General features: G+C 35.1%; 1 protein-coding gene across 1 annotated transcript in view; it reads right to left on the minus strand.

Annotated features, from left to right (window-relative positions):
* KIAA1109 (KIAA1109 ortholog) overlaps positions 1-12,671 on the minus strand; it is a 219,682-nt gene that overhangs the window by 17,503 nt on the left and 189,508 nt on the right. Inside the window, exons 70-72 of the mRNA XM_021717738.1 lie at positions 11,585-11,786; positions 1,795-1,989; positions 860-1,039 (exon numbers count right to left, since the gene is read on the minus strand). Of these exons, the coding sequence (XP_021573413.1) occupies positions 860-1,039; positions 1,795-1,989; positions 11,585-11,786 (577 nt within the window). The remainder of the gene's footprint in view (positions 1-859; positions 1,040-1,794; positions 1,990-11,584; positions 11,787-12,671) is intronic.

Below are 12,671 nucleotides of genomic sequence, written 5' to 3' on the forward strand. Positions count from 1 at the left end.
TTATGCCATTGAATACCATGCTGCTACCTCTAAAAATATTCCTACTCTATTTTCAAAATCTGGCCCAATTATCATTTCCTCTGTGATGCTTTCTCAGATCTCTCATATAAGACAGAATTTATTATTTCCTCCTCTTTAAAGAAAGCTTTGCTAGAGTGTTTATTCATTCGTCTACAAATAAGACCTTGTCTTATTCATGCCTGCTCCCCTCAATCACCTAGGAATCTTTGGCAAATTTTGCCTAGCCTAAAACACAGACTTAATATATGTTGCTGAATGAATATTGGGTTAAGTGAACATATCATATTTACTCAACTTATAATTATAAAAATTTTCATTCACTTAGTACTCTGAATTATTCAAAATGTTCTACTTGCATTTAATTTTAAATACTGAAATCACAATGTCAAGAAAATGAGTAGGTGATTTTCCAGTTATATTGCTAGTTAAAACCAGCAGTATACATGCACACAACTCAAGATCTTCTGATACCAAATAAACATTTTCAAACATCAGTCATCCCCCTTTAGTATTTTAAGCATTTACAATTAGAAAAACAAATAGCAAGTCAGAAATTTTACCAATTAGAGAAGTGAAGAAGTGAAGAAAAGCAATGCTTAGTGGTTTAATTAGGTTCATTTTGGCTCTTGGAAGGTACTTATCTAGAAATCATATTTCTGACACTGATTACTTGGACTGAGATAGTACAGTAGGCTGGACTGTCATTCCTCTCCTTTAAATCAGATTATCATTGAAAGCTTAATATTAAGCATACTTAATATTTGAACAATTTAAAATCAGAGACCATTATTTAATTCTGGAAAACAACATCTTGAATAAAGACTATAAAACTGAATACCAGATATATTTATTAAGGTAGTGTCCATTTTGCTTGCAGACTTGCTTACAGACTGACTTTCAAAAAATGAGGCGCCTCCTGAACGCCTTATCCGAGACAAACTCACTTTAACAAATTCAAGGTTTATACTGAGTGAATCTTTTCGACCAGTGACTGAAGTGGGTTCCTCATCAACATTCCCTTAAAAAAAATAACAAAAAAAATCTCACATTTATACACACACAGCTGTATAGTTAGATTAAAATGATCTAATGCAATGTAATATGCTAGGAATTAAAATAACTCAAGTGAGGTAAAAACTTTAAGCAGAATTATCTAATAAGCAACAGCATTCCTACAACTATTTAATAGGTTCAAGCCCATAAATATAGCTGGTGATTTTTGCAACCCTTCTTCAACAAAAAGAATTAGAATTGACATGAAGTATGTGTCTTCATCATTTGTTTACATACAAGTTAGGAGATACTCATTAATAATAATATCCTATGCATCTGTAGTGGTTCATCTGGACTTTAAAATGCCAATGAAATATAATTTCACTAAATTGACTTAAATAATAGTCTCACTTAAAATTAACAAACGTGACCCCTGTACTTTAAAATTTTACTTTATATAGAACATAATTTTTTATACAAATGAACAGTGATTTGGTAAGACATTTAAACATTTATATAATGTGTAGCTTCTGATATTCCAAAAGATTACTGTTATATATATCACTTAGAAAATATTGTGAATTTTAAAATTCTTGTAGAATGAATTGGCCTGAATTACTTATTGTATATTTCTACTTAGTATGTAGAGATAAGATAGATATTATCAAAAGAGGAAAATATAAAAGGCTTCTGACTTGATTTATATCCCTTAGAATTTATGAAAAGAAAGCTTGAAAATATGTTATAAATTTGAAAAAGACACAGATATCCAAAGTGTACCTAATCCTCCTGATCCAGGTGTAAGGCCAGCAGTTTTTTGTTTTCCTGCTCCATATGGATGAAATACATAAAGGGAAAAGTCAGACATACATGCAGTGAAGCTCAAGCCAGATGAACTACTGCTAGAACCGGTCAGATCTGACTGACTACTACTGTGTCGACTTCGGCCAAGAGGGCTGCCTAATCCTGATGAGCCTGCAGTGAACACAAGAAGAGAAAGCCAATCACTACATGTTCTCAAAAATCAAAATCAAATACAGAATAAAATGGAAGCACTCTAACAGATCAACACACTTAAATTCTTAAAATGGAAATGAGGACTTAGATGTATTTTGCAATTAATTTAACCAGGGCTGAATACTCTGTCAATCACACATATATATGTATATACATATGTGTATATATACACATACACACTTATACAGATATATGTATATATATGTTTGGCCTTTCTTATTTCTTTTCTCCTTTTCTTCCAAAGCAGGAAGAAGAGGCCCAAGAGTTGAGGTTTTAAGCAAAGGTGGAGAAGAATAAACTATAAAAAATCTGTATCATAAACCTGGAGTTTACATTTTAGTAGGTAACAGTGGAGCAAGGCACAAGAATACAGAAAGTAAAAGACCTCTTTCTGTTAAAAAGTCAAGGGTCTTTATTGGCAATATTTACTAGGAATGGACAGGTAAATTTCAAATATACTTTTAAACATAAAAAATACAAGACCATGTAAATAGATCATTATATGATTTTGCTGGTGCTTCCAAAGTACATCTCCAGACCAGACCTCCCTTGGATTTATATATTATAACTGCCAACCTCATCTCCTACTGGAATGGGTCACCGACATTTAAAGCTTACCATGTATAAAACTGATCTTTTCTCCTTCCTTGAATTTTCTTCTAGTGTTCCCCACAAACACTTTCATGCAAGTAGCTCAACCAGAAACCTAGGAGTTTTTTGTCATTCTTCCCATTCCTGACTCTATCACACCATTTATCACTGTATCATTTTTACATCTCACATATATACAGTTTATCCATTTCCCTCCATCTCATGGCTACCATTCTAGCTTAAGCAATCATTGACTGTCTGGATCACTGAAATGGCTTTCTACCTGCTTTCTTCCACTCTAATCAACTGCCACACTGCAGCTGGACTGGTATTCTAAAACCTTCAGTCTGAGTCATATCTACTTCCCTGCTTAACCTTTCACTGGCTTCCCCACAAGTTGGCTCTTTTCCACATGATCTGGCAAATTTTTGGTGTGTGTGTGTGTGATTTTTATTTTATTTTTAATTTTTAAAAATATTATTTTGAAGATGTGGGATACAATTCAGGGTTAGGTATATAAATGTTGATTATGCAGGTACCCTTGTAGATGAGGTGTGCCCTTCCCTCCTCTAGCAGTTTCCCTCAACAGCCAATCCCCCCTCACCCCCCAGCAGTTTCCTAATACTGGCAATCCCTTTCTTATAGTATTACAATAATTGTTCAAGGTCTGCTTATGAGTGAGAACATATGGTACTCTGTTCTTTGTTTCTGTGACAGATCACTGAGTATGATAGACTCTAAATCCATCCAAGTTGCTGCCAAGTTCATATGTTTGTCCTTCTTTATGGATGCATAATGTTCCATTGTGTATATGTATCACATTTTTTTTACCCAGTCCAGCTTCAATGGGCAGCATGGTTGGTTCCATGTTTTTGCTATTGTGAACAGAGCTGCAACAAACATGTGTGTGCAGGTATCTTTTTTGTAGAATGATTTGAGTTCCTCAAATATATTGGTATGTTCCCAATAGGAGAATTGCTGGGTCATATGGAAGGTCAATTTCTAGTTCTTTCAGAAATTGCCACACTGTTTTCCAAAGAGGTTGTACTAGTTTGCATTCCCACCAGCAGTGCAGAAGTGTTCCTTTTTCTCCGCATCTTTGCCAGCATCTGTTGTTGGTTTTATTAACAATGGCCATTCTTAGTGGGGTTAGGTGGTATCTCAATGTGGTTTTGATTTGCATTTCTCTGATGATGAGTGAGGCTGAGCACTTTTTCATGTGTCTGTTGGCTGCCCAGGTATCTTCTTTTGAGAAGTGTCTATTCATGCCTTTTGTTCACTTTTTAATGGGGCTGTTTGTTTTTTTTTTTTCTTTTGGTGTGTTTGAGTTCCTTGTAGATACTAGATGTTAGGCCTTTGTGAGATATATAGTTGGCAAATATTTTTTCCCATTCTGTGGGCTGTTTCTCTACTCTCTTGATAATTTCTTTTGCTCTGCAGAAGCTTGTCAGTTTGATGAGGGCCCACTTTTCTTATTTCTTATGGTATGGGCATTTAGGATTCTGATCAGGAATTGGTTGCCACTTCAAATTTCCATAAGGGTGTCTCCTGCATTTTCTAAGATTCTTATAGTTTGAGGTTTTACGTTTAGGTCTTTGATCCATTCAGAGCTAATTTTTGTGTATGGGAATAGGTAGGGATCCTGTTTCGATCTTCTGCATGTTGGATCAGCCAGTGTTGCCAGCACCATTTACTGAATAGGTTCTCCTCTCCCCAGTGGTGGCTGTTGGAGGCTTTGTCAAAGATGAGTTGGTTGAGAAATTGAGACTTTGCTTCTGGAATCTTTATCCTGTTCCATTGGTCTATATGCCTGCTGTTGTAACAATACCAGGCTGTTTTGATTACTTTAGGCTTAAAGTTTGAAGTCTGGAAGTATGATACCTCCTGCTTTGTTTCTTTTGCTAAGGATTATTTTGGCTATTCGTGGTCGTTTATGTTTTCATATGAATTTCTGTATTGTCATTTCCATGTCTGAGAAGAATGATGTTGGTAATTTAAGGGGTATTGTGTTGAAATTGTAGATTGTGATCTGTCTATTTCTTGTCCTTTTAAACCTTTCTTATGCCAATCTACTTATAATAATTTTTTTGTTTCTTTTTGTTTTTCAGAGTTGCCAAACTCTTTTCTGCTTCATGGATTTTGTAGTCTCTACCTGGAGTACTCATCCCTCCAACTCTCTGCTTGGCTAACTCATACTTACCCACTTCATATTTCCATTTAAAGTAAGCTTGCTTAGCTATTATTTGTTTCTCCAAATCAAGTTTAGTTTTCACAATAGCAGGGGACCATGTTTGTTACCTAAATTCATTACAGTATACCTAAACCCTAGCACTGACCCAGATCACAAAGACATTCAGTAAAGATCCTTTGAAAGAATAGGTATTGTCACAATTTATACTTCCTATATACATATATTTATTCTTGAGTGTTTTATGATGATAAAATAAAGAGTGCTATTCATTGTTGTTATTCTCTAAAGAATCAAAAAATGTGGAAATAAAAAGAGTTTCAAATTTCACATTCTTGCCACTACCTATTTCTAGCATAGTGCATATATACTGCTATAATAGTTTCAATGCTAATAATTTATGTGACATTTTGCCATTAAGAAAAAGGTGAGCGATCCAAAAGAGAATTGGGTATGGCATATATTTACTTCCTCTCCCACCAAATAGCCAATAAACTAATATAATGCAAATTAAAATAATAAAATCTCATTTTAATCTATCACATTGACAATTATTAAAAATAAGTTAAGGCGAAGTCACAACTGACCCTGAAGAAATTCAAAAGATGATCAGAAATTACTATGAATACCTGTATGCAAATGAACTTGAAAACCTAAAGGAAAAGGAACACTTTCTGATATCACACAACCTCCCAAGGTTGAAAGAAGAAGAAACTGAAACTTTAAATAGAACAATAGCAATCCAGGAAGTTGACTCAGTCATAAGAAATCTTCCCACCAAAAAAGCCCTGAACCAGATGACTTCCCAGCTGAATTCTACAAGTCATATAAGGAGGAGCTAATATCAGTCTTATTGGCAGTATTCCAGACAATTGAGAATGATGGAATTTCCCCTAACTCATTTTATGAAGCTAACATCATACTGATATCCAAACTTGGCAAAGACCCAACAAGGAAAGAGAATTACAGGCCAATCTCCTTAATGAACACAGACACAAAAATTCTTAGCAAGATTCTAGCAAACTGGATTCAACAACACATTTCAAGGATCATCTACTATGACCAGTGGGCTTCATAGGGCTGGTTCAACATTTGCAAGACCATAAACGTAGCTCAGCACATTAATAGATGTAAAACCAAGAACCACATGATTATATCATTAGATGTAGAAAAAACATTTGACAAAATCCAGCATCACTTCTTGATAAAAATCCTTGAGCATCTAGGTATAGAAAGAACATTTCTCAAAACAGTAAGAGTCATCTGTGATAAACTCACAGCTGACATTTTTCTCAGTGGGCAGAAGCTGGAAGCATTCCCCCTCAGAATGAGAACAAGACAAGGATGCCCAATCTCACCCTTCCTGTTCAACATAGTGCTGGAAGTCCTACCCAGAGCAATCAGGCAAGAGAAGGAAATCAGGGGTATACAAACAGGAAAAGAGGAAGTTAAGCTATCCTTCTTTGTGGACAATATGATTCTATACCTTGAAAACCCTAGGGAGTCTGTCAAAAGCCTCCTGGCACTGATGAACGACTTTAGTAAAGTTTCAGAGTACAAAATCAACATGCAAAAGACAGTTGCATTTCTATACACCAGCAACAAGCAAGCAGAAAACCAAATGAAAAGCATAATCCCATTCACAATAGATACACACACACACACACACACACACACACACACACACACAAATGAAATACCTTGGTGTCCACCTAACCAGAGAAATAAAAGATTTTTACAATGAGAACTACAAAGCATCTGCTCAAAGAAAACCAAGGATGACCCAAACAAATGAAAAAACATTCCATAATCATGGACTGGAAGAATCTATATTGTCAAGATATCCATCAAATTATCAACATCATTTTTCTCAGACCTGGAAATGACAATACAGAAATTCATATGGAATCAAAAAAGAGCATAAATAGCTAAAACAATCCTCAGCAAATGGAACAGAGGAGAAGGTAGCTCATGTCCAGACTTTAAACTTTATTACAAGGCTACAGTAACCAAAACAACCTGGTACTGATAAAAGAATAGGCATATAGGCCAATGGAACAAGACAGAGATTCTGGAAGCAAAAACATGGTCTTTCAACCAACTCATCTTCGACAAAGTCACTGATAACAATTAATGGAGAAAGGAGACCATATTTAGCAAATGGTGCCAGACGACATGCAGAAGAATGAAACTGGACTCTACCTATCAACACATATAATCATCAACTCAAAATCGATCAAAGAACTAAACATAACACCTGAAACTATAAGAATTCTAGAAGAAAATGTAAAAAATACCTTTACACACATCGGAGTAAGCAATGAATTCTTGACCAAGTCCAAAAGCAAATGCCATAAAAGCTAAGATAGACAAGTGGGACCTCATCAAACTGAAAAGCTTTTGCACAGCAAAAGAAATAATCAAGTGAGTAAAGAGACACACAGAATGGGAAAAAATATTTGCAAATTATGCATCTGACAAAGGCCTAGCATTCAGGATCTACAAGGAACTCAAATGAAGTGAAAGGAAAAAAACAAACAGCCCCATTAAAAACTGGGCAAAGGACATGAACAGGCACTTCTCAAAAGATGACATACAAGCAACCAACAGACACATGAAAAATGCTCAGCCTCGCTAATCATCATTGAAATACCAATCAAAACTACAATGAAATACCACCTAACTCTGGTAAGGATTGCTATAATTAATAAATCAAAAAACAACAGATGCTGGTGTGGGTGCAGAGAAAAGGAATACTTCTACACTGTTGGTGAGTTCAACCTCCATGGAAAGCAGTAAAGCAATTCCTAAAATAACTAAAAATTGGCCTTCCATACAATCAAGTTCCTGAGAACACACCTAGAGGAACATAAATCATTCTACAAAAAAGGTACCTTCAAATGCAAGTTTATTGCCAAACTATTCACAATAGCAAAAACATGGAACCAACCCTACTGTCCATTGAAAGTGGAGTGGATAAAGAAAATGTGGCACATATACACAATGGAATTTTACACAGTCATAAAGAAGAACAAAATCATATACTTCACAGCAAATTAGATGGAACTGGAAATCATACTAAGTGATTGATCACTGAAACAAAGAACTAAATACAACATGTTCCCACTCATAAGTAGGCCTTGAACATAAGCACAAGGGAGAGATCAGCAGTTTCTGGGCACTGCTAGGGGAGGGAGAGAGGGAGGGTGAGGGGAATGTGACAATACAAAGGGCACCTGGTCCACTACTAGGGGGAGTACGGGCCAGTCAGAAGCCCAAACTTCATTTGCATGCAGCCTACTTATGTAGGTAATCATCACTTGTAACCCACATTTCTATAATTGTTTGGAGCTGGCCACGGAGGCCCACCTGAATGTTAGGGATCAAGGTGGTTTGTGGACCCTGAGACCACTAGGATGTGTTCAAGAGCTGTTGGCCCATTCCCTCCTCCTTTTTTGCTATTTAGCACATCTCATTAGAAGGAACTTTGAAGATCTAAGCATAAAGCTCTGAAAGTACGACAGACATGGCTTACTTTAGGAGTCCCTTGTTCTCATTTCTCACAGACTGTGGTTTTGGCTTTAAACTTAACACAGTTCAAACTCAGGTCACATTTGGGAGCCTTTAATATGGTACAAGCTTTTTTATAAGATTTAAAAGTATATTTGTAGAATTAGTGTATATATATATATACACTAATATATATATATATATAATATATATATATAAAGTGAGTGCTGTTTCAACTTTAATAATATAGATAATTATCTAGAGTTATTAGAAATGGCCCAGCACAAACTTTGGGCTGGGCCACATTTCTAAGGGCCCAGTACATACTTTGGATTGAGCTGCATTTTTTTAAACTGGTTTTAGCTACAGTTAGTGTAGGGTTTTTTTTACTTATTATAGAAATTGAATTTATTTTATTCATAAAAAGTATTGTAGAATAGGTTATGCTACGTCAGTGAATTATGTTAGTTCAAGCAGGATCAAGCATATTTTGAGATTTAATAAGAATACAGCTAACTTTGGAAATTTCATTGTTTCCATTTTCTACATTTGCAGTTTTGGCTTTAATATAATTTACAGTTTATATTTGGGTTTTATTTTTAGAAGCTTTATGGAGGATGAGCTTTATATATTAAAATTAGAAATTAGAAACTTTTATAAAAGTTAAAATAGAGATATAGGATTTTAGAGCAGCCATTTTGTTAAGAGATTGTAATCAATTGTTCCTAAAAACGGCCCAGCGTGATCTTTTGACTGGGCCACATTCTTTAGGAACTGGTTTGAGGCTATAATTAAGAGTTTTTATAGTGTAGGTAGAATTAGCGTAAAATAAAAAGGAATTAGGATTTAAGTTAGTCATTAGGTGTTGTGTATACATAAGTTTTAAAAGTTATTGATTATTAGAATATTATGAGGAATATTAACCAAGCATGAGAAACAGTGAGAGAATTCTGGGATAGTCCTTCCTCAGGCTTGAGGAAACACCTGGTGGGTGGGGGACGCCCCTCATCCACCTGGCTTTGTGTTCATGTAAATGTCTTGTGATTTAATTGGGATTGTCCTTCCTCATGCCTGAGAAAACACCTGGTGGGTGGGGGCGCCCCTCATCCACCTGGCTTTGTGTTCACGTGAAAGTCTTGTGATTTAACCTGTGAAAATCTGGGATAAAAGGATTATGGTTTGTCCCATTAAACTGCATCTCCACTAGACAGAGTCCAGTCTCCTCCCCCCACCCCCGTCTGTTTCTTTCTCTTTATTTCTCCAGAATAATCGCTGATACCACCACATCTCCCAGGGACCCCCTAAATCTCTCTGCAGGGGCTGGCCCCCCGCATATAGTAAAATAAAATTAAAAAAAAAGTTTAAAGCAGCTCTGTGAAGAGTACAATGAATTAGTGCCCATGTACACCGTGGTGAGAGTGTAGAAATCTTAGTCTTACTAGAGAGCAAATGTATCAAACACTTTAAAAATGTTCATATTCTCTAACTTAGAAATTCCATTTTTAAGAATTTATTCTAAGAAGACATCTGTTTATAAATATTTATATACAAAGATGTTCCTTTGAGTATTATAATAAAAATAAAAAAAACCAGAAAACCCAGGGAATCTCAAACATATGATCAAAATGATGGAATATCATAATGCTATTAAAGTTATTTTATAGAAGAATATTTAATAATTTGGTAAAACATAATATTTGAAATTTTAGAAAGTTACACAGGAGAAGAGGCCATATTTCAATTCTGCCTAGGAAAAAGATTGTATTGCTACAAAAATGCTACAGAGTAAGAACTGATAACACTGGTTATCTATAATAGAGGTATATCATTTCTTATTTTCATTTCATCTTTAGTACTTTTTTGTTTTCTAATTTTTTCTAATGAATAAATGAGTTACTTTCATAATCTGAAAATATGTTTTCAAAAACCAGTACTACCACTCCAATATTTTGCTGACAACACAACTGCAGCAGCAATATTTTGGAGCTAAGTGCTAGATGATGGGTGACCACATTAGCAAAACCTTTACTTCTAAAAAAAATCAACCTCTTTGTTTTCCTATTGGGTGGTAAAAACGTTCAAAGATTCACAGAGCAAAACAAATGGTTTTCCTAGTAATACAAGTAAATACTACATTAGACATATAAATAATTTCCATTTATCTATGAAAAAAAATTATTGACTGAATTCTGAAATGGTTTCTCACAAGCCAGTTTGTAATAGTTTTTCCTACTGATGCTTGATGAGATTAGGGTAAAGTTCTGAATTTAAGATGACAGCTTAAAAAACAAGACTCAACACCTAGGCTGTATATCTTTCCAAATCAGAAGGTTGTTCCCCCTCTACTGCCTTTAAACTCTTTAAAAAATGGAGTTTAAAGTTTTATTTTTTTCATTCTAATGCAGCTTTCTCAACCTTGGCACTACTGACATTTTCAGCTAGATACAGTAATTTTAGGAGGGGAGAGACTATCATGTGTACTGTCAGATGTTTAGCAGCATCTCTGGACTGCCTCCTAGCTGCCAGTTGTATCTCCTCAGCTGTGACAAAACTGTCTTCTAACTTTTCCAAATATCTTATGGGGACAAAATCACCCATGGCTAAGAACCAACATTTTAATGATATTACAGTTCTCTTAGGAATTTTTAATCTATTCAGTCTCTTGTTAAAAGTATTCAATAAATCTATCATTTGCATTTGTGATCTCTAATCAATTTTTAGTGTAGAAATGGCACCCAGGTTTAACCTAGTGAAGAGTACCAATCTCTCCTCAGAAAATCAATTGTTTTAAAACAAAACAATTCTGAGTCCGATATCAAAATCTGCCATTTAAAAATAAAATATGCTATTTGATATAATTTCAATTCAGTGTGATAAGAAATTCCTGTAAGATAATAATATCTTTTACTTTCCATTTGTAACATTGATTACTCTTGAGTATAAAATATAGCTCAACATAAAACATTCTGTGTGGATTATTATACAACAGTTACTTCATAATGCCTGTAGTATACATGTTCAAGCCAAAATCAAAATGCCATTCAGTAAAAATACAAACTAATGAGTACTCAAATTCAAGTAACAAATGAAATATATTCAAAGCTTTGTTCAACTATTGATTTTTTTCTATAAATACTCTAAATCTCAAATGTTCTCCTTTCCCAAATTTACTTAAAAATATTTATTAATACATAGTTGTTACAAATATTTATTTTAAAATAGTATTTGGCTTTATACTAGAGGAATAAAAGAATGTTTCTGTACCTGGAATTCCAGTTTTGCTAGCAGAGGTTTTTGTTCCACTCTGAGTAGCATTACCTCCGGGGGATAAAGTCTCTGCAGGATACATTGCCCCTAAAGTTTCCAGTTCTCCTCGGTTTGAAGAAAATACCAAGTCCAGGGATGGCAGCTTTAGCATGCATTCTACTCTTGATACTGGTAAACAGCTAAACTTGATTTGTGAGGGCTAAAAATAACAGAAAGCCAAACAAATGTTTTTAGAAACTGGATAGTTAAAAAAATTCATATTGTTGGCCAGGCACAGTGGCTCAAGCCTGTAATCCCAGCACTTTGGGAGGCCAAGGTGAGAGGATTGCTGAACTCAGGGGTTTGAAACTAGCCTGGGCAACTTGGTGAGACCTTGTCTCTCTCTACAATAAATCAAAAAATAAGCTGGGTGTGGTAGTGCATGCCTATAGTTCCAGCTACTTGGAAGGCTGAGGAGGAAGGATTGATCACCTGAATCCAGCAAGTCGAGGCTGGGGTGGCCACTGCACTCCAGCCTGGATGACAGAGTGAGACTCCGATTCAAAAAAAAAAAATTCATTTTGTTCCAAAAGTTCCATTTAATTTTCATTTCAGTTCACATATGCCAAATGTATATCATATTTACTCACTTGACAATTAAAGATTTTGTGTTTACTGTCCTAGCTTTTTCAAACAGAAGCATGATATGTAAACCAAAATGCATTAACAAAATGGTATCATTTTTTAAAAGCTAAATACCCGAGGAGCCATCTCCGAGCAATAAATACTGTTGATCCTTGAACAACATAGGCTTGAACTGTGCAGGTTCACTTACATGCAGGTTTTTTTCAACCAAATATGGACTGAAGATACAACATTCTGTGATGCAAAAACCCACAAATACAGAGGGCTGACTTTTTCTATACGTGGTTCTGCAGGGTCAACTGCAGGACTTGAGTATGTGAAGATTTTAGTATACATGGCAGGGTGGTACTGGAACAAGTCCCCCAAGTATCCTGAGAGACAACTGTATTTAGACATTTAGATAATCCAGAACCTTAAACATATTTATCCTCATATCGTTTGTCCATAATCAAATCTTTAA

Source organism: Carlito syrichta, unplaced genomic scaffold (assembly GCF_000164805.1).
Source record: "Carlito syrichta isolate Samal-C Ts95f unplaced genomic scaffold, Tarsius_syrichta-2.0.1 Scaffold310650, whole genome shotgun sequence".
NCBI classification, from domain to species: domain Eukaryota; kingdom Metazoa; phylum Chordata; class Mammalia; order Primates; family Tarsiidae; genus Carlito; species Carlito syrichta.